At 38.9% G+C, this 23,163-nt stretch overlaps 1 protein-coding gene across 1 annotated transcript in view; it reads right to left on the bottom strand.

Annotated features, from left to right (window-relative positions):
• The window catches only part of LOC139693285 (mucin-17), a 70,739-nt gene that overhangs the window by 45,704 nt on the left and 1,872 nt on the right, over positions 1–23,163 (bottom strand). Inside the window, exons 2-4 of the mRNA XM_071591398.1 lie at positions 16,224–16,408; positions 13,715–14,178; positions 4–11,663 (exon numbers count right to left, since the gene is read on the bottom strand). Of these exons, the coding sequence (XP_071447499.1) occupies positions 4–11,663; positions 13,715–14,178; positions 16,224–16,408 (12,309 nt within the window). The remainder of the gene's footprint in view (positions 1–3; positions 11,664–13,714; positions 14,179–16,223; positions 16,409–23,163) is intronic.

Genomic DNA, 23,163 nt, shown 5'->3' with positions numbered 1-23,163 from the left:
TGCCCCCTCTGCCCCTCCCTCTCATCGATGCTGGCACCGACAACTTGATGGATGTCAACTCATCCTCTCCCTCCTCATCCTCGAACCCTGCCCCTCCCATGTCGTCATCATCGTCATCACTCTCCTCCTCCTCCACCATCTGCTTGCCCTCCTGCTCCAGCTCTGCCTTCCGCCGCGCCTTCATCTGCTCCAGGAGATTGGAGACGGTGGCCGGTGCTGCCACTTTGATTGTTGTCAGCTCTTCCAAGCTCTCTTCCATCTTAAACTCGAGGATCGAGATCTCCTTCTTGCTCGAGTCCTTGGCCCCCTTCTCCTCCGACTCCTCATCGACCAATGCCTCAATTTCGTCCTCTGACTCCTCCTCGCCTTTCCTTTTCTTGTCGACAAGCGATTCCTCTTCATCCTCAGACATCTTACGTTTGTGATCTTCATCTTTCACATCTGTTTCCTCCTTCACAGTCTCCTCTATTTTCGGTTTCCTATCGGCGTCCACCTCTAATGATGTATCTTTACAGTCCTTCACTGAAGGTTCCTTTTTCTCTTTCATGCTTGCTGACTCTCCCTCCGATTTTTCACTAGGCTTTGTGCCACGAGGGATGCTCGGTACTACTTCTTCCTTCACCTGGCTTTCATTAGGTTCGACTTCACTGGACTCAATCCTGGATTTTGTACTTTTATCATCCTTAGGCACGTCTTTTTTCACTTCAACTACATCCTTAACTATCCTTTTCGGAACGTCAGCAACACTTGTTTTGTTCGGCTCACTGCCTTCCTCTTCCTTTGCAGGCTCCTGGCTCTCCTCCAATTGGGTCTTCTTCTCCTGAGGAACAGCCCTCTTTTCTTCACCGCTAACTTTGGGTTGAGCTGCCTCCACCTTGGAATCGATTGGTGATGAGACTACCTCCTTCTTGGCCTCAGACAAACTCTTCTCAAGTACTGGTTTGTGTGTCGCCTTTAGATCACTCTCTGGGGCTTGTTTTAAAACTTTCATCCTCTTAGCATCGCTCTTAATTTCCTTTTTGCTCGATTCGGCTTTTGACTCCAAGACTTCTTTTGTCTCAACCTTGGTCTCAGGTTTATCAAGCTTGACTTCGGGCAAAGTCTTTTCACTTTCCTGCCTTGGAGATGGAGTGATTCCCACCGCGACTGGATGATCAATCACAGGAATCTCTTTTCCCAGAACTGGCCTGCCTGATCCCTCCACGCTCTTTTCAGAAGGCTTGTGAGTCTTCGAGAATATCTTTGTTAGAGCTTCATTGCCAGACGTGGGTGGATGAATCAAGGCATCAGGTGGTCTCTTGGTTAATACTGATTCAGCTGGTTTAGCTTTCTCTATTTGTGGTTCCTTGTTTTCACCAACAGGCACTTTACTTGTTGACATGGAGGCCACTTCCTTCTCCGAAACAGGTTTTTCCTTGTGGGAGCCTGCCATTCTATCTTGTCCCTGCTCAGTAGTTTTCACCACTTCAACCTTAGTAACAATTGGTTTTGTATCAGGAAATGATTTCGATTCAGCTAATTTCATTTCACTGGGTTTACACACTGCTGACTTAATAACTGATTGTTTTGGAGTTGAAGATTTCACCTCTTCAACAGGTTTGAATTCCCTGGGTTTACTTTCAGTAGGCTTAATATCTGATAATTTGGCTTCAGCAGCCTTTTTCTCTTCAGCTGATGTTACTCCAGAAGGTTTTACTTCAACAGGTTTAGTCTCCAATGGCTTAGTGGTGACAGGTATTGCAACAGGAGTTTTATTGTCCGCAAGTTTAATTTCAACAGGTTTCACCTCTCTAGGCACACAATCTGAAGGCTTGGATTCAGAAAACTTAGACTCCGAAGGCTTTGGAATTACAGGTTTCACAGAAACATCTTTAATTTCCATAGGTTTAACATCAACAGATTTAGGTACAAGTTTTGGTCCAGCTGTTTTGAATTCAGCAGTTTTATCTGTACATGATTTCACCTCCCCTGATTTCTCCTGGTCTATTTTCATTTCAACAGATTTTGCTTCTACTGGTTTTAATTCTTGGGTTTTGATATCAAGCAGCTTCATTGCTGGAGGCACTTTTTCTAAAGTTTTAGTTTCTAACTGCTTCACATCACCTTGTTTAGTTCCACAAGGCTTCACCAAAAGAGATTTACCATCACCTTCTTTCACAATAGGCGGCTTAACTTCAGGTGGGTTCACTCTGGGTGGATTAATGTCAACAGGTTTATCACCTGTAGATTTAGCAGCAGGAATATTTGACTGAAGTGATTTATTTACAGGGAGCTCAATTGTAGAGAGCTTAACTTCTGTTTTCTTTAGTGCTGATTTTAATTCTGCCGGTTTTTCAGGTGGTTTTACTCCAGGTTTAACTTCAGGTGGTTTAACTTCGGGTGGTGTAGCTTCAGGTGGTTTAACTTCAGGTGGTTTAACTTCAGATGGTTTAGCTTCAGATGGTTTAACTTCAGGTGGTTTAACTTCAGATGGTTTAACTTCAGGTGGTTTAACTTCAGGTGGTTTAACTTCGGATGGTTTAACTGCGGATGGTTTAACTTCAGATGGTTTAACTTCAGGAGCTTTAACTTCACGTGGTTTAACTTCTAGTGGCTTAACTTCAAGTGGCTTAACTTCATGTGGTCTAACTTCACGTGGTTTTACTTCAGGTGGTTTAACTTCAGGTGGCTTTACTTCATGTGGTTTAACTTCAGGAGCTTTAACTTCAGGTGGTTTAATTTCAGGTGATTTAACTTCAGCTTTCTTTACTTCAGGAGGAATTACTTTAGAAGTCTTTAATACTGATGTTTTATTTTCAACAAGCTCAGATGTTGCAGGCTTTGAAATGGGCATTTTAGACTGAATAGGTTTTACTTCACCAATCTCACTTGTCTTTGCTTCTGCCAATTTTGCATCCTTGACCTCTCCTGGATGTCTCTGCAATGCTTCTTTAGACTTTAGGTCGCTAGCTTTCGCAGGTTCTAAGTTTGAAGCAATTGGCTTTTTCTCCACTGAAGCACGAGCATTTTGGCCTTCTTTATCAAATGGCAGTTTCAATCCTTTGATGCCACTTGGTTCAGCCTCTTTTACTTCTGATTTCAAGTCTTTAGTGATTGGTAACTTATTGTCCTCTGGAGGCTTTGATTCCATCACATCCTCAGACCTGGTCTTCTTCACTTCTCCTTGTTTTCCTAGAGCTGACATTCCTGATTCTTTACTTTCTGATACTGTTTTCACTAATTTCTCTTCTGTACCAGATGAAACAATAAGCTTCTCTCCACCAGGCTTCCCCGATTCTAACGACTTCAAAATGTCTATGCCTGATTTTTTTATTTCACTCTCTTTATAACTGTCTGGTTTATCTTTTGGTTTGTCCACCTTTTGACCTTTCTCATCCGCAGCTTTAATTTTACCTGCATCTCCAATCTTGATTTCCTTAGAGATCGTCTCCATACCCTCTTCCTTTTTGGTCACTCCCAGGGAACTTCCCTTAGGAAATCTCATTTCCTTCACTTCCCCAAGCACAACTGGCTTCACTTCCTGCGGCTTGGAGGCATTCAAAGCCATTGATTGCACATCCTTTGCTGACGAAGGTTTAATTCCCTTCACCTCTTTAAATTTCTCTTCCATTACTTTGGCAGCATCTTTTCTCTCGTCCACTTTTTTGTCTTTTACATCAGATATTGTCCTACTTACTTCGGGCACAGTTTTTGATTCTGAAATCTTACCAAATGGTTTGGAAACTGATGGAAAGTCTAGTGATGAAACCATACTCTCGATTTTCTTGACAACACTGACTGCTGAAATTTCTCTGGTTGTTTCCATCTTCTCATCTAGTTTGAGAGGAGCCATACTTATGCCAGTAACAGAATGACTATCTTCTGAAATTTTTGAGGGAGTTTTGGCAGAAAATGCCACTTTTTCAGGTACTTTAATTTCAGGGGATATTACTGGTGGGACCTCTCTGGAAACCGAGGTCACACCTTGTTTTGTAGGCTCAACAGTTTTGGTAGCAGTTGAATTTCCTTCGAACCTGGAATCCATAGATTTGGATGCCTTGGTTTTGACATCCGGAACCTTCGACAAGTCATGCTTAACTTCCTGCTCACTTTCCAAAATTTGCTTTGGAAGATTTTCAGATACTTTCTCGAGACTATGAGTCGGCTTCTCTTTACCTTCAAGAGCTGTGGAGGCTGCAGTGGCTGCTGGAGTCTTACCTGATTTTTCACCACTGACTCCTTTAAGCACCGTGTCTTCAGGTATTTGCTCCAACAACACTTTCTCAGGAAAACCACGTTCCTTAGTTTCAGAACTGAGACAGTTCCCAACAGGAGGGACAACAGGTGGAGAACTACTGTCTTTTTCACTCTTTTGTTGAAGCAAGTTTTTCCTACCTTCCACTTTACCTAGCTTCCCCATCATTATTCCCATTGTAATACTCTCAACAGATTTTCTTCTGCCTTTACATGCACCAGACGCCAACCCACTGTCAAGGGGTGACTTCCTGTCCAATTTTATCTCTGGGGAAGAATCCTTTTCAGTACTTTTGCTGCTCAATATGGGAGTTTTGACCACAGATACCCCAGGATATTCCATCGATGGAGGTTTGGATATCTTGGCCTTGTCTAACTGGAGTGCTTGCTCCCTTGCAACAACCTCTGGAGTCGACAGGTCAATTTCTGTACTTTTACTGAGATCTGTGGCACTTAAACTTGGGTCAGATTTTTTCAAGTTCTCGGCCGACGATGAGGTTGATTTGTGCACAAGGTTTTTTGGGACATTTGATGCACTCTCCAGGGGTTTCTCATATGAATCATTTAACATGTCTGCCACTCCAAACTTCACTTTGGTAGCTGAATGAATTTCACCAGCTGGACGGAACTGGGGTGAAGCAGGCAAGTGCATAGTGGGCTCAACTGTTTTTGAAACTGTTTCGCTGGAAGGGAACTGGATTGGGCTCTTCCTGTCTTTCATTGGCACACCACTGTGAGCCATTGCCAGGTTCTTGGGCGTGCTGTCATCGCATGGTATAAAGGGTCCATGAACAACAGAGGAAGCATGCGCGGGAGTGGGTTGCCTGGATGATGGTGGGGACAGGGTTCCCCCAACCATCATGGAAGGTGGAGGCAAAGGGGATGTGCTGCACGTGAGATTTGTTGGCATATCTCCGGAAGAAGCCACTGATGAAGAAGACATCATTGAAGGGGGATTCAACCGGTTAGTACCAAAAGTATGGGCTGCGGATGGCACTGCAGAGGAATGTGCAGAAGGTGGGGGACCAGAACTGAAAGACTGGGGCCCAAACATCATGTGTGCAACTGGAGCAGATGAAGTTGGCCTATCAGCAGGTGTGGGAGCACATATGGTCTCTATACTCCACAGCTTTGGTGGGGTCGGTTGACCTGACTTCTTCACTGGTGCAGACCCTGGAGAAGTCAAATTCATTGGTCCTGTTTCTGCAGAGGATGATTGTGCAAGGTCCACAGCTATTCTCAGAGGAGCCTCTGTGATTGTGGGAGGAGACTTAACAATCGGTGATTTGATGGATAAATCTTGAGAAATCGGCAAGTGTGGGGAATGCTGGCCATGCATTGGCTTATCTTTCATGAATCCATGCTCAGGGACACTCTTGCCCTCAATGGGATAAGAACTCCCTCCCACTGGAGCATGTGGATCATTGTATATCTTCAAGGAGAGGTCGGACACTCCACTGCTTCCTTCAATGAGTCGAGTGGTGAGATTTTCAGGGCTGGATTCAGTGGATTGCAGACCTCCCAATCCTGTCTCCATGGTTGATTGCATTGACCGTGGGCATGGGTGTCCACTCACCACTCCAACTCGACCCCCAGAAAGCTTCTCAACAATTTTCTCCAGTGGGTTGATTCCATGGAATCCTGAGGGACTGGTGGGCATCTTGGCCACTCTCGAAGGTCCTATGTTTGCTGGGGTGTGCTCATCTGTATCAGAGAGCTTTTTGTCTGACATTGACTCCATTCCTTTGGAGTGAGTCGCGGCTTCATTTTGGCTGGACATCTTTAGGAGAGCACTTTCTAAAGATTTTCGGCTGACCTCGGGAACTTTTAAGACTTTGTGGCCAATAGGTTGTATTACAGTATCGGTGGTGTCTTTACTGACATGAGGAATTTTCAACTCTGTCATCTTGTCTGACATGCCTGCTGACAATTTTTGTATTGCTTTGGGAGAAAGCTGAAGAGGAACATGCTGTGAAGTTGGTATGTCACCCAATTTTGGAGGTGGGGATAATGAGCTATACATTCCTGAGATTAATCCTTCTGCTTTCCTGTCACAACTCAAAGGATATCTCATATCCTCATTATCAGCAACTGAACCTCTGGATTTATCCAGGCTTACTTTATCTCCTTCAAAACCCTTAACTTTTTCTGGTCCATCGACTGTTATCCTTGGGATGTCTTTGAACGCTCTTTCTTGAGTGTCTGAACTTTTCCCGGGAATCACCCCCAAAGACTTTGGAGTCACTGAATGACACGCTACTTCAGGTGAGGAGTTTTTTGCATCAGGATATACAGACTTGATGGGTTTCCTTGGCAAAGGATTATAAATTTTATCCTTATCATGATCAGTTGCTACCACAGCTTGAGGACCAGCACTGGGAAATGTAGATACTTTCATTTCTTGTGATTTGGTGAGCTCTTTAAAATCTTTTGTATCTCTACTCAAACATTCAGGTGACTTAAGTTCAGGAGGTGACTTTTTACCGTCACCAGCCTGCAAAGGTGATGCTTGGTTTGGAGATAAATTCCTCTGACGGATGGATAATGGTTCCAGTTCCTTCGGATCTGTCTTATGAAAGCTATCCTTGTCTTTTTCTGCACTTGTTGGCACCTGAGGTCTACTAGATGGCGGTAAATCCTTTGTGGGGGATTTGACAGTTATGCGAGCACCTGAAGGAGTAGGCAACAGAGGTTCAGTAATTTTAGGTACGGATAATATTGCTTTAGGTTCAATCTTCTCAGAGGAGGATTTATTGGGAGAACTTGAAAATGCAGTATGCTCGACTGAAGTAACCTTTGAAGGATTGGTCGTACTTTCCTTCTTATTGTCTGCAGGAATTACTTCAGACTTCATGCTTACATCACTTTCCAAGGCACTAGATTTCACTTCCTTGACAATATTTTTGTTTACTACAGCTGTTTGCCCTTCGGGGTGAGTCAGTTTGGATGGTGATGGCAGTTTTTGCCCAATTGATTCGATGCCTGCTTTCTTGGTGTCTTGAGGTGGTGACTTGTTCAGAGCACCCTTGTCTTTTCCATCAGGTGACACAACGAGTGATACTGATGGCCCAGAAGAAGGAGAGTAACTCCCACCCTTGGGAGGGCCTGAGAGTTCTGAATCCTTGGCTTGTTTGGGCACCTCTAATTCGACAGACTTATCAAGTTTTCCAGCTGCTTTTGGTGGGCTTACAATTTTTGCTGCACATGGCATCTCCTTAATCTGGGGCTGCCCGACAACTGCTTTCTCATTTTCATTATCTTTCTTCACAGGATGGCTAATTACAGCTGAAGATTTAGAAGAAGTAGTTGGCGTCGGCGCTGATCCTTTAGAAGCATCTTTTTCTGATTTCTCTCCTACTACTGGAGCCATATTAATGGATGGAGATTCCTTTTCTTTCGTGATGGCAGTTGGGGCTTTCACTTCTATATTTTTTGATTCAGGTTTAACATCCCCAGACTTAGCTTTATCTGGAGACAATTTAGAAGAATTTGATGATGTAAGCACTGTTTTCACTTCAGTCTTTGTATTGATAGGTAATGATGCGGCCCCTGTTGACTTTGGTACTGATTCTTTTCCCACAGGAAGTTTACATGTTCCCAGAGATGCTTCCATGGCAGATTTCTTATTAATTTCACTAGGTGAATCTGTGGCTGAAGGCTTGGTGATTGCAGACCCGTCTTTTGACTGACCAATGATGGGAGTAGACACTTTTCCCTCTACTACATCGTGACTTTTCTGTTTTTCTGAAGACATGGGCTGTGACTTAGTTGATGATGACAAAGTCACATCTTTTCCAGGAACAGATTTCACGGTAGGTGTAGGAGCAGCTAATTTCTGTGATTTACTATGACTTTCTTCCAAAGCCTTAACCTTATCTGCAACTGATCCAGTGCTTTCAGTGACCACACTGGATGATGGTTTTTCTCCACCAGTCACTGCCGCTGCTTTATCCTTAGGGGTTTTTTCAGCCACATCAACACTAACGGTGGGTACCTTAGACACAATTTTGCTCATATCAGCTGATTTAAGAACAGGCGCAACAGGAACAGGTTTTGATGATGGCACATTGCTTACTTTGTCTGATTTAACCAAAGGAATAATTTTTGCATCTCCAGATGGTTTTTCTGATGACATAGGCATACTTTTTGGAGTACCTGATGAAAGACTTGGAGCTGTTTGCGAGGATTCCTTCAAAACACCCTTGCTAATTTCCTTCCCTGATGCTACTACCACAGGAGTTTCCAATACTTTTGAGTCTACTGACGATATATCTTTTCGTTGTGGTTTAACAGCAGACGTTCCAATTGGTAATTTGTCTTTTTCGGGAGATGGCTTTCCAAGTTCTTTCGCAGACTTGACAGAAGAGGGAATTTCTGTGTGCTTTGATGCTGTACCTATGAGTTTAGAGGGATCCTTGGAATCAGATGCTCCCTTTGAATCACTTTGTGTTGGACTGACATTCTTCTCAGTTGGAGGATTAAAACTCTTGGACTCACTCGACGATTTCACTGGCTGGAATGCTGTTGATCCTTTTGATGGTGCTATAGAAGACTTCGTATCCAATTTTTTACATGCTTCCACAGATACTCCATCTGTTTTCTCAGGTGTCTTACTATTTCCTTGACTTTTATTGAGTTCCACAGCTTTCTCACATGATCCCACAACAGGCTTTTCAACACTTGAGGTACTCTCTGTATTTTTCTTTATTACAGCACCCTCGGATTTTGCAGCAGGTGGAGATGACACCTTTACGGGAGGAGTGCCAGTTGGTTTAGGAGTGATCTGTACAGGATTCCCAATTTTTGAATTCTTGTCATCTTTGATATCTGCTGATTTTAAAGGAGGTTTTTCTGGCGAGCTTGAAGAAAGTTTGAAATTGGGTTTATTTTCTGTGGGTACATTTCCTTGAGATGTTGATTTCGAAAGAAAGCTTCTGTCAAGGAGAGGCCTGGGGGTTGGCTTCTGGTTTGGCCCAGACTTTGAGGTAGGTGGCTCGGGCTTCTTCATAGGAACTACTGGTTTTGCTTGAGTAGGTTTCTCAACACTTACTTTGGATGTGCCTCCACTGGGAGATGGAAGCGGTATCTTGCCTTTACATGCCTCTGCCACAGATGATGATGACTCTGGACTCTGTGGCATTGGCTTTGAAACATTTTTTTCCTGTACAGATGAATGAATTTCCAATTTTTGAATGTCAGACTTCGAACTTGCAGCAGGATACTTGACTTCGGCCACCTTATGGGGTTCCGACTTGGCCTGAGGAGAGTTTTTAGGTGCTGACGGATTGTCTATCTTCGGTTTATTCTCCATTGGTTTCGATTCGGGTGCATTCTGCTTCTTTAGGGGTGCTGGAATCTTGGAGTCAACTTTTGGTGTTTCTGGGCCCACTTTCCCTGGTGCTACCGAGGTAGTTTTTGCTGCCAGGTTTGAAGATGGCACAAGACTTTTTGAATCAGTCTCACCACCCACTCCTACTTTTGGAGTGACACCTTTTGGTGGTCCCTCGGATGCAGATTGCTTCACCACCGATGACCCTTCTTTAGTAGAAATGACCTTTGGCAAATCCTTGGCGCTGGGCAAATTCATTTCTGATTTTAAACTGCTTGGCTTATCCCTTGAAGCATCCTTAGCAACTGTGGCTGGTGATTGGCATGTTACTGGCTTGGAAACAGTCTCTTTTTTTTCGGATATTCTATCGGGAGGTGAAGATGTAACTTTAGGTCCTACCTCTTCATTGTCTTTGCCCAAACTACTTGCTTCAGACGCTGCTGCCTTTTTACTATCTTTCTCCTTCTCTAAAGCATCTCCCACTCCAATGGGTTTGAGAGGAGTCGCGGGGAGAATTAAACTTTTCTGCAATGGATTCGATCCACCTTTTGATGTTAAGTCTGTAGCTTTGGTATCTCCACATGGGTTAGAAGATGGGGATGTAGAGGAGGACTTAACTTTGGAGGAATCTTCAACTAAAGACTTAGCAGTTGAGGATGAAATTGATCTCACTGCACTTGATGATTCAGGCTTATTGCTTACAGGTTCAGCTGCAAGGCTCTTTCTCTCCTTGCTATCCCAACGGCTGGGTGATGATGTAGGTTTTTTAGAAGGTTCTAATGGAATTCCTATTGTGTCACTGATAACTTTTCCAGAAGTGCTGCAGTGGGGTGATTTACTCTTGTCCGGGTTGACCTTTGCATCTCCACCAGCAGGTGGACTGGAAGACTCTTTGCATATACTTGCACCAGATGTGGTAGTCTTTGGGGCAGAATTTTTGGATGAATCAGATGGTGGCTTACCCGGGGTTAATGATGAACTCCTAGGGATTATTTCATCAGAAGGCTTTATCACACTCCTATGCTCTTCGGATGTGGTTGACATTGAAGGACTCGAATCCTTCCTCTTTTCCTCGACTTCCCTCCTCTCCTGCTCCTCCTCTCTTATCTTGCCTTCCTTTTCCTCCTCTTCCTCCTTCCTCGTATTCCCAGCATCACATTCCTTCCCTGAACCAACACCTGTTACATACATGACAGGCTCCTCGACGGCATCACTTACTTCTACAGTTTCATCACTGCACTTCACTTCCCCCTCCAACGTCTTCACCTTCTTCGAAATCTCTCCTTCCTCCTGACACTCGTCGTTTGTCCTTTTCACACCCTTCACTTCATCCCCAGTGTATGCTGCCACCTCTTTTATCACGCCCGAAGAGTGCACCCCCTTTGATTTGGCCATCTCTTGCCTGTCGCAGCTTCTCCCAGAGGACTCCTCCAGCGTCTCCTTTGGCTCTGCTTTGACTTTCTCTTTCTTCACTTCCTCTTTGGTGCCTTCGTGACATACGCTGTCACCTTCGAATGGTTTCCTCCCGCACATTGAATCTCTCTCTCTTACGACATCAGGAGATTCACACCGGCTGGACTTGTTCATAGGTTCAGCACTGCCCAGCTGCTCAACTCTGAGTGGCCCCTCTCTCGCTTGCAACCTCTCTTCTATTTTTACAACTTTACCAGTTCTTTCCTCCCCTTCCACTTTAACTTTTCTGTCCAAAGTTGTCATACACTTCACATCCCCCTTCTCTTCTTTCAACTTGGTATTGTCTTTGTTCTCAACTTTCACTCCTTCGACCTTACAACTGCCGGAGGTGTTTTCTTTTTTCACATTATCAGAGCTGGCTAGTCTAATTACCTGCGCCCTCTGGACTATTATTCTATTATGCTCAGGACGTGAATCTTCCACGTGGCCATTAGTGTTCTCCAAAGCATCGTTCACTCTTTCCTTTTGACCAGTATCCGTGACAGGTTTCTCTTCCTTAACTTCATCCGGTTCTGGCTCTAATGGTTCATCTTCTAGTTCATCTTCTTCCTCATCCTTGTCATCATTTATTTTGGTGGGATCACTCGAAGACAGCTGAGCCAGGAGCTGCCTTAAACTTTCACGGTCTCTGTGGGCAGGGAAAGAAAAAGTTTAAATTAAACTTAAAAATTAATAAGTTTAAAATAAAATAGATTTGAAAAAATTCATTATCCAATGGCAAAATGGAAAATGCAATTACTCCACATACACACATCAATTAAAATTTACACCAACAAAGATGTGCTAAAAAAATGTTATGTTTATCTTTAAGTGACAAAATGGGGATTTGTGTTAACATTAAGACAACATTGCCATCTCACCCAATATGCTTATAAATACAAATCATTATTAAAAATGTTCTTGAAATAAAATTTAGAAGGATGCACCAAAGGAATGTTTTTCTGCCCCAATTATTAGTATGCATCCAAATTGTAATGTGATGACACACATTTGAAATTTGAGTAAAATGATTTTCAAATCACCTCTTTTTGATTAATAATAGAAATTTTGATTAGTAGCACTAACACAAACTTCCTGAGGATTTGCGCTCAAAGAAAACATTTAAAATTCTTAGACATAAGATTATTCAAAACAAGACAAAACATTTTACAACAACACTATTTATCTCCTACATATGCTCTATAAAATCCACTTTCTGCACTTGCAATTGCAAATTCTAGAAAATTCATTAAATATAATTAAGGCACACGTAGAACACGATTTACACTGTAAAAAATTTAGCATTAGTCTAATATTTTGAGACAAGTTGGATGCCCTTAAAATATGTTGTTCCACAATGAACATGAAGGGGACAAGCATACCAGCAGGCTGGAAACTGGGGGTTGAAAAACTGTAATTCATATGGTTTAAATTTTATGAATGATTTGAAAATATTCCTGAACACAAAATCTTAAATCTTGACAAAATATACAAAGATATGATTTTGTGGAGTGTATAATAATTTCTTTTAATTGCATGAAAATATAAAAAAACAATCATTTTACAGGATTCGAGAGAAGTGATGGGATATGGTGTAATTATTCACAGAGAATCTATCTTAAAAATCCCACAAATTATTTTCTTGATGGATTCTAATTGAGCCTCTAATAAATGTTCACAGTATAATAAACCCCCACTAATCCAGAGGGGGTGTGTGTACTGTACGTGGCTTGCATAGGGGTCACGAGATGCAGCTCTACTGAAATCTGCTGAAACATGCGTTTAGTTCGCAAGATCCTATGAATATGGTTGAAAACGATTACAATATGCCAACCATAGTCCAGTGGTACATCTGAAATTGTAGAAAAATTATTGCTAGGATTCTACACTTCAAGATTAAATAAGCAAAATTAATTTAATTACCAGTAGTGCATTATTATTTTAAGATTTAACAACAAGATAAATCATTCATATTTTTTCGTACTTATTTTTCCACTCATTTTTTTTAAAAGGAAACCATCAACAGTTGTATGTAACAGCTTAGTTTTGATTTTTTTCTTGTTGATTGGGAAACTGATATTAATGAGATGGGGGATTTCCTTTTTTTGTGTCAGAGAATGGTGTTTGGTAATTTCCTTTAAGTGCATTGCTTTTTCCTGACTGATTTTATTTGTTATCTTTTGTGATATTGATTGGATTTGAGATGCCATGTTATTTTTCCAAGGCAAGTTTGATTGTAATACTTGGGACTTGTGTACCAACTGACATTGTCTATCTGCACCTGTGAGTTCTAATAATAATAGTTCGATTGATCAACAAATATGATGATGATTCAGGCCCCATAGAATAACAGCAGGAACCAAGTTTGATAGCTCAAGAGGCACCTTCAATGACAGGGAGAGACATTCAGTGAAAAATGCCAATAGATGAGAGCAAATTTCAGGAGAACTTGTAAACTGCAATGCATGTCTTGAGAAATGGAGCCCAGATATCATCACCAAAAGTAACACTGTCACCATGGGACAGTGCTACTTTTATACCCTGATTTCTTGATCCATTCCTTGACATCAAACTCAAATTTTTTCCAAAAAAAAAATGAAATCCTTTCTCAAAAATTTTTAAGCATGATTAATTCCAGACTTTGCAGTCAATGGAATCACCCAGCCCCGATGTTTTAATTTCACAGAGAACAAGACTCACTTGGCCACCAGTTCCCATGTCTCGTCATCCAGGTCCTCTCGATAGACACGCAGGTGAACGGGGGCCAATGATCCCCGCAGGATCTCTGCAATTGTGGGTTTCCGCGGCGGCATGTGGGAGTTGAGGGAAGATGCATTGGAGGGTGGAGGCATGGGAGAGGAGGTCGCCACTGTCTCGGCATCTTCCTTCGCCAGCGCGGGAACTGCCTGGGGGTCAACGTCGTCATCCTTGTCACCATTGGCCATGTCTGAGGTACCACCACTGCCCTCCTGTGCCTCACTTTCTTCTGGGCAAGGGGATGGGGCAATCAGGGCCGATGCCACTGACGACGGGAAGAACTGATACCAGTATGTGTGACCCTGTTTGTCCCTGCCCAGGGACTGCGTGCGTAACTCACCACCCGACAGTTTGTTCACCTCTGCCTTGAAGCGTGTGTTGAGGTCAAACTGCATTTCAAGCAACATCTGAAATGGAGAGCCAAGGATTTTTAAAAAATGGAAACAGATTCATTTGCAAAAAAAAAGGAATTCAAAAAGCTCTCATGCACTCTATCCCCCTGTATGTCAGGTCACATTAGATTAATCCAAAAAAACATCTATACACCGGGTCATCAATTTAAAAGTAAAGCACTTCCTTTTGGACATTTCTGCAAGGGTTCCTACACTTTGAATAACTAGTACTGAATTTTCCCATCGATAACGCGCACCTTATGTATAATGCCCATCAAGAACTTTGTAGTTCTCATATATATATATATATATATATATATATATATATATATATATATATATATATATATATATATATATATACATATATATATATATATATATATATATATACATATATATATATACATATATATATATATATATATATACATATATATATATATATATATATATATATACATATATATATATATATATATATATATATATACATATATATATATATACATATATATATATATACATATATATATATATACATATATATATATATATATATATATATATATATATATATATATATATATATATATATATATATATATATATATATATATATATATATATTCACAGCCTTCACGGCCATGTTTAAACTCGGCCGCCCATTTCTTTAAGGTGGAAATTGAAGAAGAAGAGTTCCCATACCCATTAACAATCCGTGAATGAATTATGGTTGGCAAACCTTCTTCTACTAAGAATTTTATCAGTGCATGATAATCAATTTTTTCCATTTCTAACCACAACTGATTTAAATGGCTGACTACAGCAAACTGCTGGATGGAATGGTTTGCAATTACACACGGCATCTACTCACATTTGTGCCAACATGAAAAAAATCATGCGAGTATTTATGCCACTTGAGGGTGAGGTCGAGAACTTATCAGACCAACCTGATACTAGATGAATTTATAATGGGAGACAACAGAAAGCCGAGGCTATTTGTACATGAGAGAAACCCAGCATCAGTATTAGCCTACCCTTAACGAAAAGCTCCAAGTGGTCCGCAGCTTAACGTGCCATCCAACGGATGGCATACTCACTCAAAGTACCCTCCACAAAGCATCTCAAGAATGGATCTAGACACCTCTGATTAAAATATGCCGTCTCCATGATTCCAACCCAGGTGCGAAGCCAGTACATTAGCCACTGCACCATTGCAAGCCCCACCACCATCCTAGTATAATACTTATTACTTTCACTCATACACTTGTCATTTTCCTTCACCCAAAATGAGGTGATTCTCATTAATACCAAAAGGGAGTCTTGCCACCCCGAAGCTCATATGGATTAGCTAAAATGAAATATCATTTGAGGTGACTTTGATCTTTTAACAGAGGAATGTATCTTTTCACATAACCTATTCATTAATTTTGCCTACACAGAAATTTCAATACCGGTCTTTCATCAAATGTACAACAGAATTAACCAAATCGCACTAGCCATAATTACTTACATCGGTTTCAACCAAGACCCAAAAGAATCAATGTGCTTATGATGTAAATGTGCTACCAAGGAATGTCCAAACAAGAGTTAACTGTACATTAATAATATATGTAAACATAATTTCAATTACTGTCTAATGTTAAATAAAAAATTAAATATTTAATATTCAGTTTATAGCCCCACAAAAACATAATGATGTTAGTCATATATTGTCAAAATTTTTGTTTGCATTCTTCCCAACTTAAACTGAGCCAAGGACTTGGGTCACTATTTTAAGCTGAAAGATACAGTCTGCATTACACCTTCAACAACTTCCTAATCAAACACACAAGGTTTTCTGGAAAAATTTATGGCCATGAGACAGAACACAAAATTAGTTAGCCTCGAATTAGTTTAATTGAATCCAGTTTATTTCTTGTGTGGACCCCATGAGCTTCGACCAACATGTTCTCCATAAACAATAACAAATAAAAGAGAAAACACGATGGATAAATTACTTTCATAAATTTGATTTTTTGTAGAAATGATTCATGGAAGAATAGTCGAAGCCTTACTTTGAGAATCCTGAGTTTGACAGCAAGGCGTGCTTTCTTGTACCCAAACCTCTCAATTTCCCATCCATCTTGACTGGAGTATGTGTGGCAGAATTTGACCAATGCCCTTTCCCACCGCTCATTTGACACACTCTTCCGTGCTTTGCGAAGTAATTTGACATGGAGATCCACCAGCGGCTGAGGCACTTTAAAAGAAAATGCATAAACATATATATAAACAGGGATTACTTTTGAATTGAAATTTAAAGCATGCTCAGCTTGCAATACCAGTTTTAGAGGAAACAATGGATGGGAAAATATTTTTCCAACACACTTGAGGCTGTTTTTTGGGGCCCTCATCAACATTTGATTTTCACTTGGACCAATTTAACTTTTTGAAGGCTACATTTACCACAATCTAGATACATTGCACTAAAAATGTAGATATTTAAAACATTAAAAAAAAGCCAGATAATAATTTTAAATACCAAATGTGCATGAGAAGATAAATTATAACTAAAGCAAATGAATGACAAATAGTGTGGACATAATATCCCAGGAAAACATTTCCCGTCATAGCATACAAAATCACATTGAATCAATTACTATGTCACGTTTAAAGACATGCTAATGCAAACCTGAATGATGTCAGGATATATACTGACTAATTAAAAATTACACATTAAAGTTCCCAAAATGAGGCATATTCATGACTCATTAGCTGATTAGTGCCTTATAGTAATAATAATAAGCCATATGAGCTATTATTAATGTCATACACATATTGTAAAAAGTATAATGAGAGCATGAAAATGATTTAATTTTTTACAAAAATCTGTATCAAAAGATTGTACCTCTTCCCTGTCATTTGAAATAAACCTCATCTTCAATAAAACACCACAATTTTCCAAGGACAACTCAAACTGTTTCAACATAGAATCTGAAATTTCCTCAAACTTCTACCACAAAATTTTAACATCACGGAAGAACAAAATAACTCTTCTCAAAAACTGCACAAAATTTTATTCCCTATCCAAGGTTGCTAATATTAGTTTCATAGTGTTAATACCAGTTCAAGGATTATATCCAATAACGATAAGTAGAATCATATTCAGCATCAACTTGCACATGATTCTGTTGAATTTCGATTTCCCTCCTTCCAGTGCACTTGGCCAGGTTTTGGATTAGCACGCTTTGGTTTTTGAAGACCACCATTAGACAAGACACTATGGTTTGTTTGATTTTTCAAAGTGATTTCCTCTTATTTCTTGATGCCAACCCACCTACTCACTCTCTGACAATTTTTATCATAGTTCCAATACTACCAAACCAGCAAATACAGGGTCAATCAGTGGTATGGGCATTGACATTTCATTGTTAGTACATAACCTATGTATAAGACAAAAAATGTTATAGTCGAATTTTTCAGTTACTAAAACTTAATGCAGCAAAGCAATATGAAGATTACAAGGTAAGCAAAAATGAACTTCACAAAAGAGTAGTTTACGTCATTTGTCGAAGTTGGAAACAATTCTTAAAATTGCTAATCATACTAAGAAAAATAATATTTACCATTTTTCACAAAAATAAAAAGCATTAATAAATGGAGTGCATTTTGACTTGCAGAATAGTTTTCTTCAAGTACAAGGCAAACAAATCAAGAGGATATCACATCATAAAGTGCATATGTAAACAGAAAAGGTGGCGAGGTGGGAAGGGGGAGTGGAGGAAGGGGTAACGAAAGAGGAAGAAGAGAAGGGGTAAGTAATTGTCTTACACCAGACTGGCACAATAGAATAAGGAAAGGAATAGGAGTACTGCGAAGAAAGGGTGAAGCAAAGGGAGTAATGGGTTTTACGTCTTTGGGAAAGGAATGGGAGGAGAAGAAGAATGGTACATGAAAATTTGATCATTAAGTACATAGCAAGTGATGTGTTGCACAATTTTCAATTGTGTACAAAGATTCAATCAAGGGCATTTCTCTCAAGGTAAAGAATCTTGGCATTAAAGTTACTATGACTTAATGCTGTGAATGAATAGTGTTTGGCCAGGAAGCTTCCCATATGTTATTATAATTATATCCTACACATTCCTAAATTCTTGTGTAAAAGATTATCCCGTCCCAACCATATGGTAGGCATGAATGTTATTAAATGAGATCATACCTTGCACAGTCTCACAGGGATTGGGTAGTGATCGTGAAAACCAGGTCAGTATTACTAATAATAGTGACTATGATCACTCTGTTGGTATTACTAACCTTTCAGTCCAGATATTTCATAATAACGATTTAACTTAAAATTCTTTTCCGGAATATTAACCTAGAAAAATTAACATCTTCAAAATAATAATATTTCACAAATACTGTCTTTAACAAGGCTGTCTTCGCTTGGATGAAGAAAAATTCTATTTGTGTTCAAAATAGGAACAACCTAGCATTTCAGCTATTTCAATCATAGGGTGCCAAGACATGGTGGTTCTGCCATCTATTTCCATGAAAACAGCCTTTTAAGTGTGCAAGGGTATGTAAGATTTTGGTTATGAAAAATATTAAGAAAAATCAGCAGTGACCATTGTTAAATCTCATTTAATTATCTGTTGCATTAACCACTCATCAACGGGTGATTTGGATATTTTAATTGATAATCTAGAACTACTCTTAAACATCCTAGTTAGACCATAGGATTATTGAGGCTGGTGGGGGATTTTAACATAGCCTTGCTCGGAAACACTACAGAATCCACCAGCTTTAATAATTATGTATTTTCACTTGGCTTTAAATTTCCGGTTAATAAGCTAACAAGAACACACAGACAGTCAGCCACAAGTCTAGATAATGTACTGATACCAAAACTGAGTAAACTGTGATTTACGTCGTACTCATGATCTCTCTGATCATCTAGGCATGATTGTTAATTAAGAATCTGGTACCCTAATCAATATATGTCAATTACAAAAGGCTTTTCTAAAATAATGAAAAGGAAACTAAATTCATTGAAAACTCCGGGACACAACATTGGAATGAGATAAAGGAATGCGAAAATTTGAAGAAGTAGTTTGAAATCTGTATGCAAAAGTTTTCAGACATTGACAACTATATCTGAACAAATGTCACTTATGAAACCTCAAATTACTAAAAAAAAGGCTCGATTGGCTATGGAATACTACTTATATAGCGATTATGGCCAGGAATGCTTATTAAATTTTAGAATAAATCTGGAAATTCCAAAACTGAAACTGATCACAAACAGGCCAAGTTACCCATTACTGCTTATCAAAGAGGAATCTTTGAACACTCACAAACAAAATAGCCAATTTTGTCAGTGTCCAAATGTTGTTTTGAGAGTGCCAATTCTCCAATTATATCACTAAAATTCCCCCTGATACAAATGAACACACAAATGTGTGTATACTGAAAACTTAATTGATGACAGTGACCAGATTGGATTGATAAAAGATTCACTGAAAATTTTAGCTCTTACTTTGCCCACGGCATAAGGTCCTTAAAAAGTATCTCACATACGACTGTTAAAGATTTAAAGAACCACATAAAGTGTCATCCATAAATCCCACATACTTTGATGAAATTATGGAAAAGGAAGTATTCCATATCCTAATATATCAAAAAAATTCTCAAAGCTCTGGCATAAAAGGAATTGACTCCAACATAAGCATTAGCTAAATTTATGGCTAAACCTTATCATACAGATCTTTACCAAATTTTATGCAGAGTGTATCTATCGCTAACATGTTAAAAATCTGTAAAATGATGCCAATCGACAAAAGAGGCAACTCATACGATATCTATCATTACAGACCAATTGCAACTCTTACAATTTTTTACAAAATCTTCGTGAAAAATCTCAGTACAGTAAACTCTTGAGTATCCATGAGCTAATTGAAGCATGATGAAGCAGGGATAATTGGAAAAAAAGATAATCAAAATACGTGAATAATATAGTTGTGATAAGATAAATATTTATGGATACCTCTTCTTATTCATTCATTGCCTTGATGTGGAATTTTTAACAAAAGGGAATTTGGAATTTTTTCCATTTCACAGCCATTTTTACAAAGGTACAATTATAGATTTACAAGAACATGGAACTATCATAAAGTGAAGAGCAGAATGTATCATCCTCGGAAAAGTAAAACCAATCAGGTAGACGGGAAAAAACTAATGACTGGTGAAGGACAAATATTGACCAAGGCCAATTAAAATAAAAAAAGCATCGTTGATAGTTAATGACTAATTAGTTCCATTGTAAAACTTATGTATTTGCTCGCAAGGAGAACCTTTGAATTCTCAGGGCTAAAAATGAATGCGAGGGAAACAATAACGGAAAAGTATGCATGAAATGAAAATTTTTAAATTAAAACATTAAATACTAAAGATAACTTTTGATTTTGCTAAATTCATAAATTTTGATGAAGCCTGCATATTTCAACTAATTATATTAATAAAAATGTACGTCTAAGTTTCAAAGCATTTAATTACCATTTAAATTGTAATTTTATTAAAATTTTGAAGTGCTAGGAAGAGAATAGTACAGATAACTCATAAAATGGATACTCCGCAAAATGATAAATCGAGAGTTTATTGTCTTGTTAATTAAAATATTATTGAGAAACATTTCTTAATAAATCAAATATACTGCAGTTTTAGGCAAAAGCAGCCATTCAAGAGTTTCTACGGGAGAGGCATGATTAAATTAATAATGGTCACAATTATATCCTTTATCCTTTGCTATGAATGAAGTTTTCCTGCAAAGGATAATGGCTACAGATAATTCTTATTTCCAAAACTTTATTCTTCTAACAATTGAAAGTTTTTTTTTAAAGAGTAAATGTAAGAATTATTTTAGAGGTTTTTGCTATTTACAACTACTTTTAATTAAGGTTCATCTTGAATTTGGATGCCATAGAACATGTCTTTGTAATTAAACATCAACATTATAGGAAATTTTTTAATTTAACCAAGAAGCAGAAAGATACTGGTGATTGGAGACGTCTTTGTTGTCTCGTACATATTGGAGCAGATGATGGATTGAATTAATGGACATGGGATTACCTCCTAAATTACCTCCTTTATCGTGTTATTGTTTAGCTGGTGTCGTAAACTGGCTCGGTGCATGATTTTATAGCTTAATTATTTGTAATGCTGGAGAGTTAAGCCTATTAATTGACTGAAATACATGTATACTGTGTTGTGGGTGTAAATTTGTGACGAATATAACTTGTGGAAAGCAATCAAAATTTTGGTTAGGTTAATTTTTAGCAGCTTAAAATACTGATAAGTATAAATGTATCACATTTTTTCTTTGGTCTTATACACAGAGCTTAACTGTTATTAATTTATAATAACTAAGCAGTAAGCTTAGTTATTATAAATTAATATTCCAGTAAGACTTCATTATGAGCAAGGGACTCTCCTAACCAAAGGTGCAGGGGGGTCTGTGGGGAGAGTTGCGAATGAGATATGCCCATGGACTCTTTAACTTTTCCTAAGTTGAAACATTTTGTTAGCCTCCACTACACAAACACACACACACGTGACAGTCTGATCTCATTATTTATGCACCTCGACAATATTCATCTTTCACAGAAGAAGCACATTAAGGAATACATCACAAAAGCAAGCTTCAAAGTTCACTCTAATGCTAGAACAAAAAGATTTCCACACCTATTCAAGGTAAATTATCCTTTGTTCAGTCCACAGCTTAAGTTTAAATTGGAGTTTAACTTAAAAACGCTGAAGGAAATAGTTTTTTTTCATTATGGATCCAAGACCTTAGAAATGACAAGAAAAAACTATTTGCGAGTGCCATATTTCCGTCTTACCCTCCCAATTAGTCGAAGCATGACATGTTAAATGGGGTTTTGGGACATGAGTTTCTAATCACTTTGAGGAACATAAGAGTTTCAGGTTTAACTTAGTGGAATTCCTTCATGATGAGGGTAAAAAAGAAACTTCACACTTCCATAATAAAGATTTAATATTTCACGACCATGGTTTCAATGCTGCGCATCAACATCAGGTAACATACATCAACATTTTTTCAACAAATAGAGTCTGGCTCCAAGAGGGGAGTTAGGTTGGGGGAGTAAGGGAGAGGGGGTTGAAAAATTATGAAATTTTTTTATGTATGTTACCCGATGATGATGCACACCTTTAAACCCATGGTCGTCAAATATTAAATCTTTGTTGTGGATGCGTAAAGTTTCTTTTTTACCCTCATCATTTTGAGGAATCGTTAAATTGTGGTGGAAGTATTAACAATTATCAGCTATCTATTTTATTGCTTTTGGGTTGCATAGTTTGCTCATGAAGTGATCTGTGGACCTGATGCATCCCAACTAAGTGAACCTGACCTGATGCACCTCCGCAAACATCTCAGTCTTGCCTGTTTACTCCGTGACCAGAGGAGCTCCCCCGAATAACCTCATCACACTTACTTCTTTCATATATTTTTGATTAAGTTAATGGATTATTTTCCAACTTCAGACAAATTCTGAGTTAAAATACTTTCCATAAAGGTCTCCCAAATATTTGGGTATTATGTCAGATTACTAAGGGTATTATATATGATTCGCCTAGTTAATATAGATAAATTGTGGATGAAGAAAAGCAGGAAGGGGGGTAGAACCGTCATTCCTCATCTATTCCAATGATATTTCTCCCAAAAAGAGGATTACTTCTACCAACGAGAGGCCCTGCACAGTAAAGGGTAAATGCAAGATTGGAAGAAGGCAAGTATGAAGTTAGTGACTTATCAATGATATAGTATTCATAAAGCTGCAAACATCTGGACTTCATTTTTCAAAGCTGCAGGTTAATTTACAATTTCTTTTGAAAGAAAGTATCAGGTACACCATAAGGAATTATAAAATACAAGTATTGTGAAAAGTAGACATGACAAACATTAGAATTAATTTATTGTTGTTCTGTTGTTTATAAATG

This window comes from Hetaerina americana, unplaced genomic scaffold (genome assembly GCF_022747635.1).
Source record: "Hetaerina americana unplaced genomic scaffold, ioHetAmer1.1.p SCAF_46, whole genome shotgun sequence".
Lineage (NCBI taxonomy): Eukaryota > Metazoa > Arthropoda > Insecta > Odonata > Calopterygidae > Hetaerina > Hetaerina americana.
The sequence above is the reverse complement of the archived record's forward strand: the minus strand, read 5'-3'. Positions and strand labels throughout refer to the sequence as shown.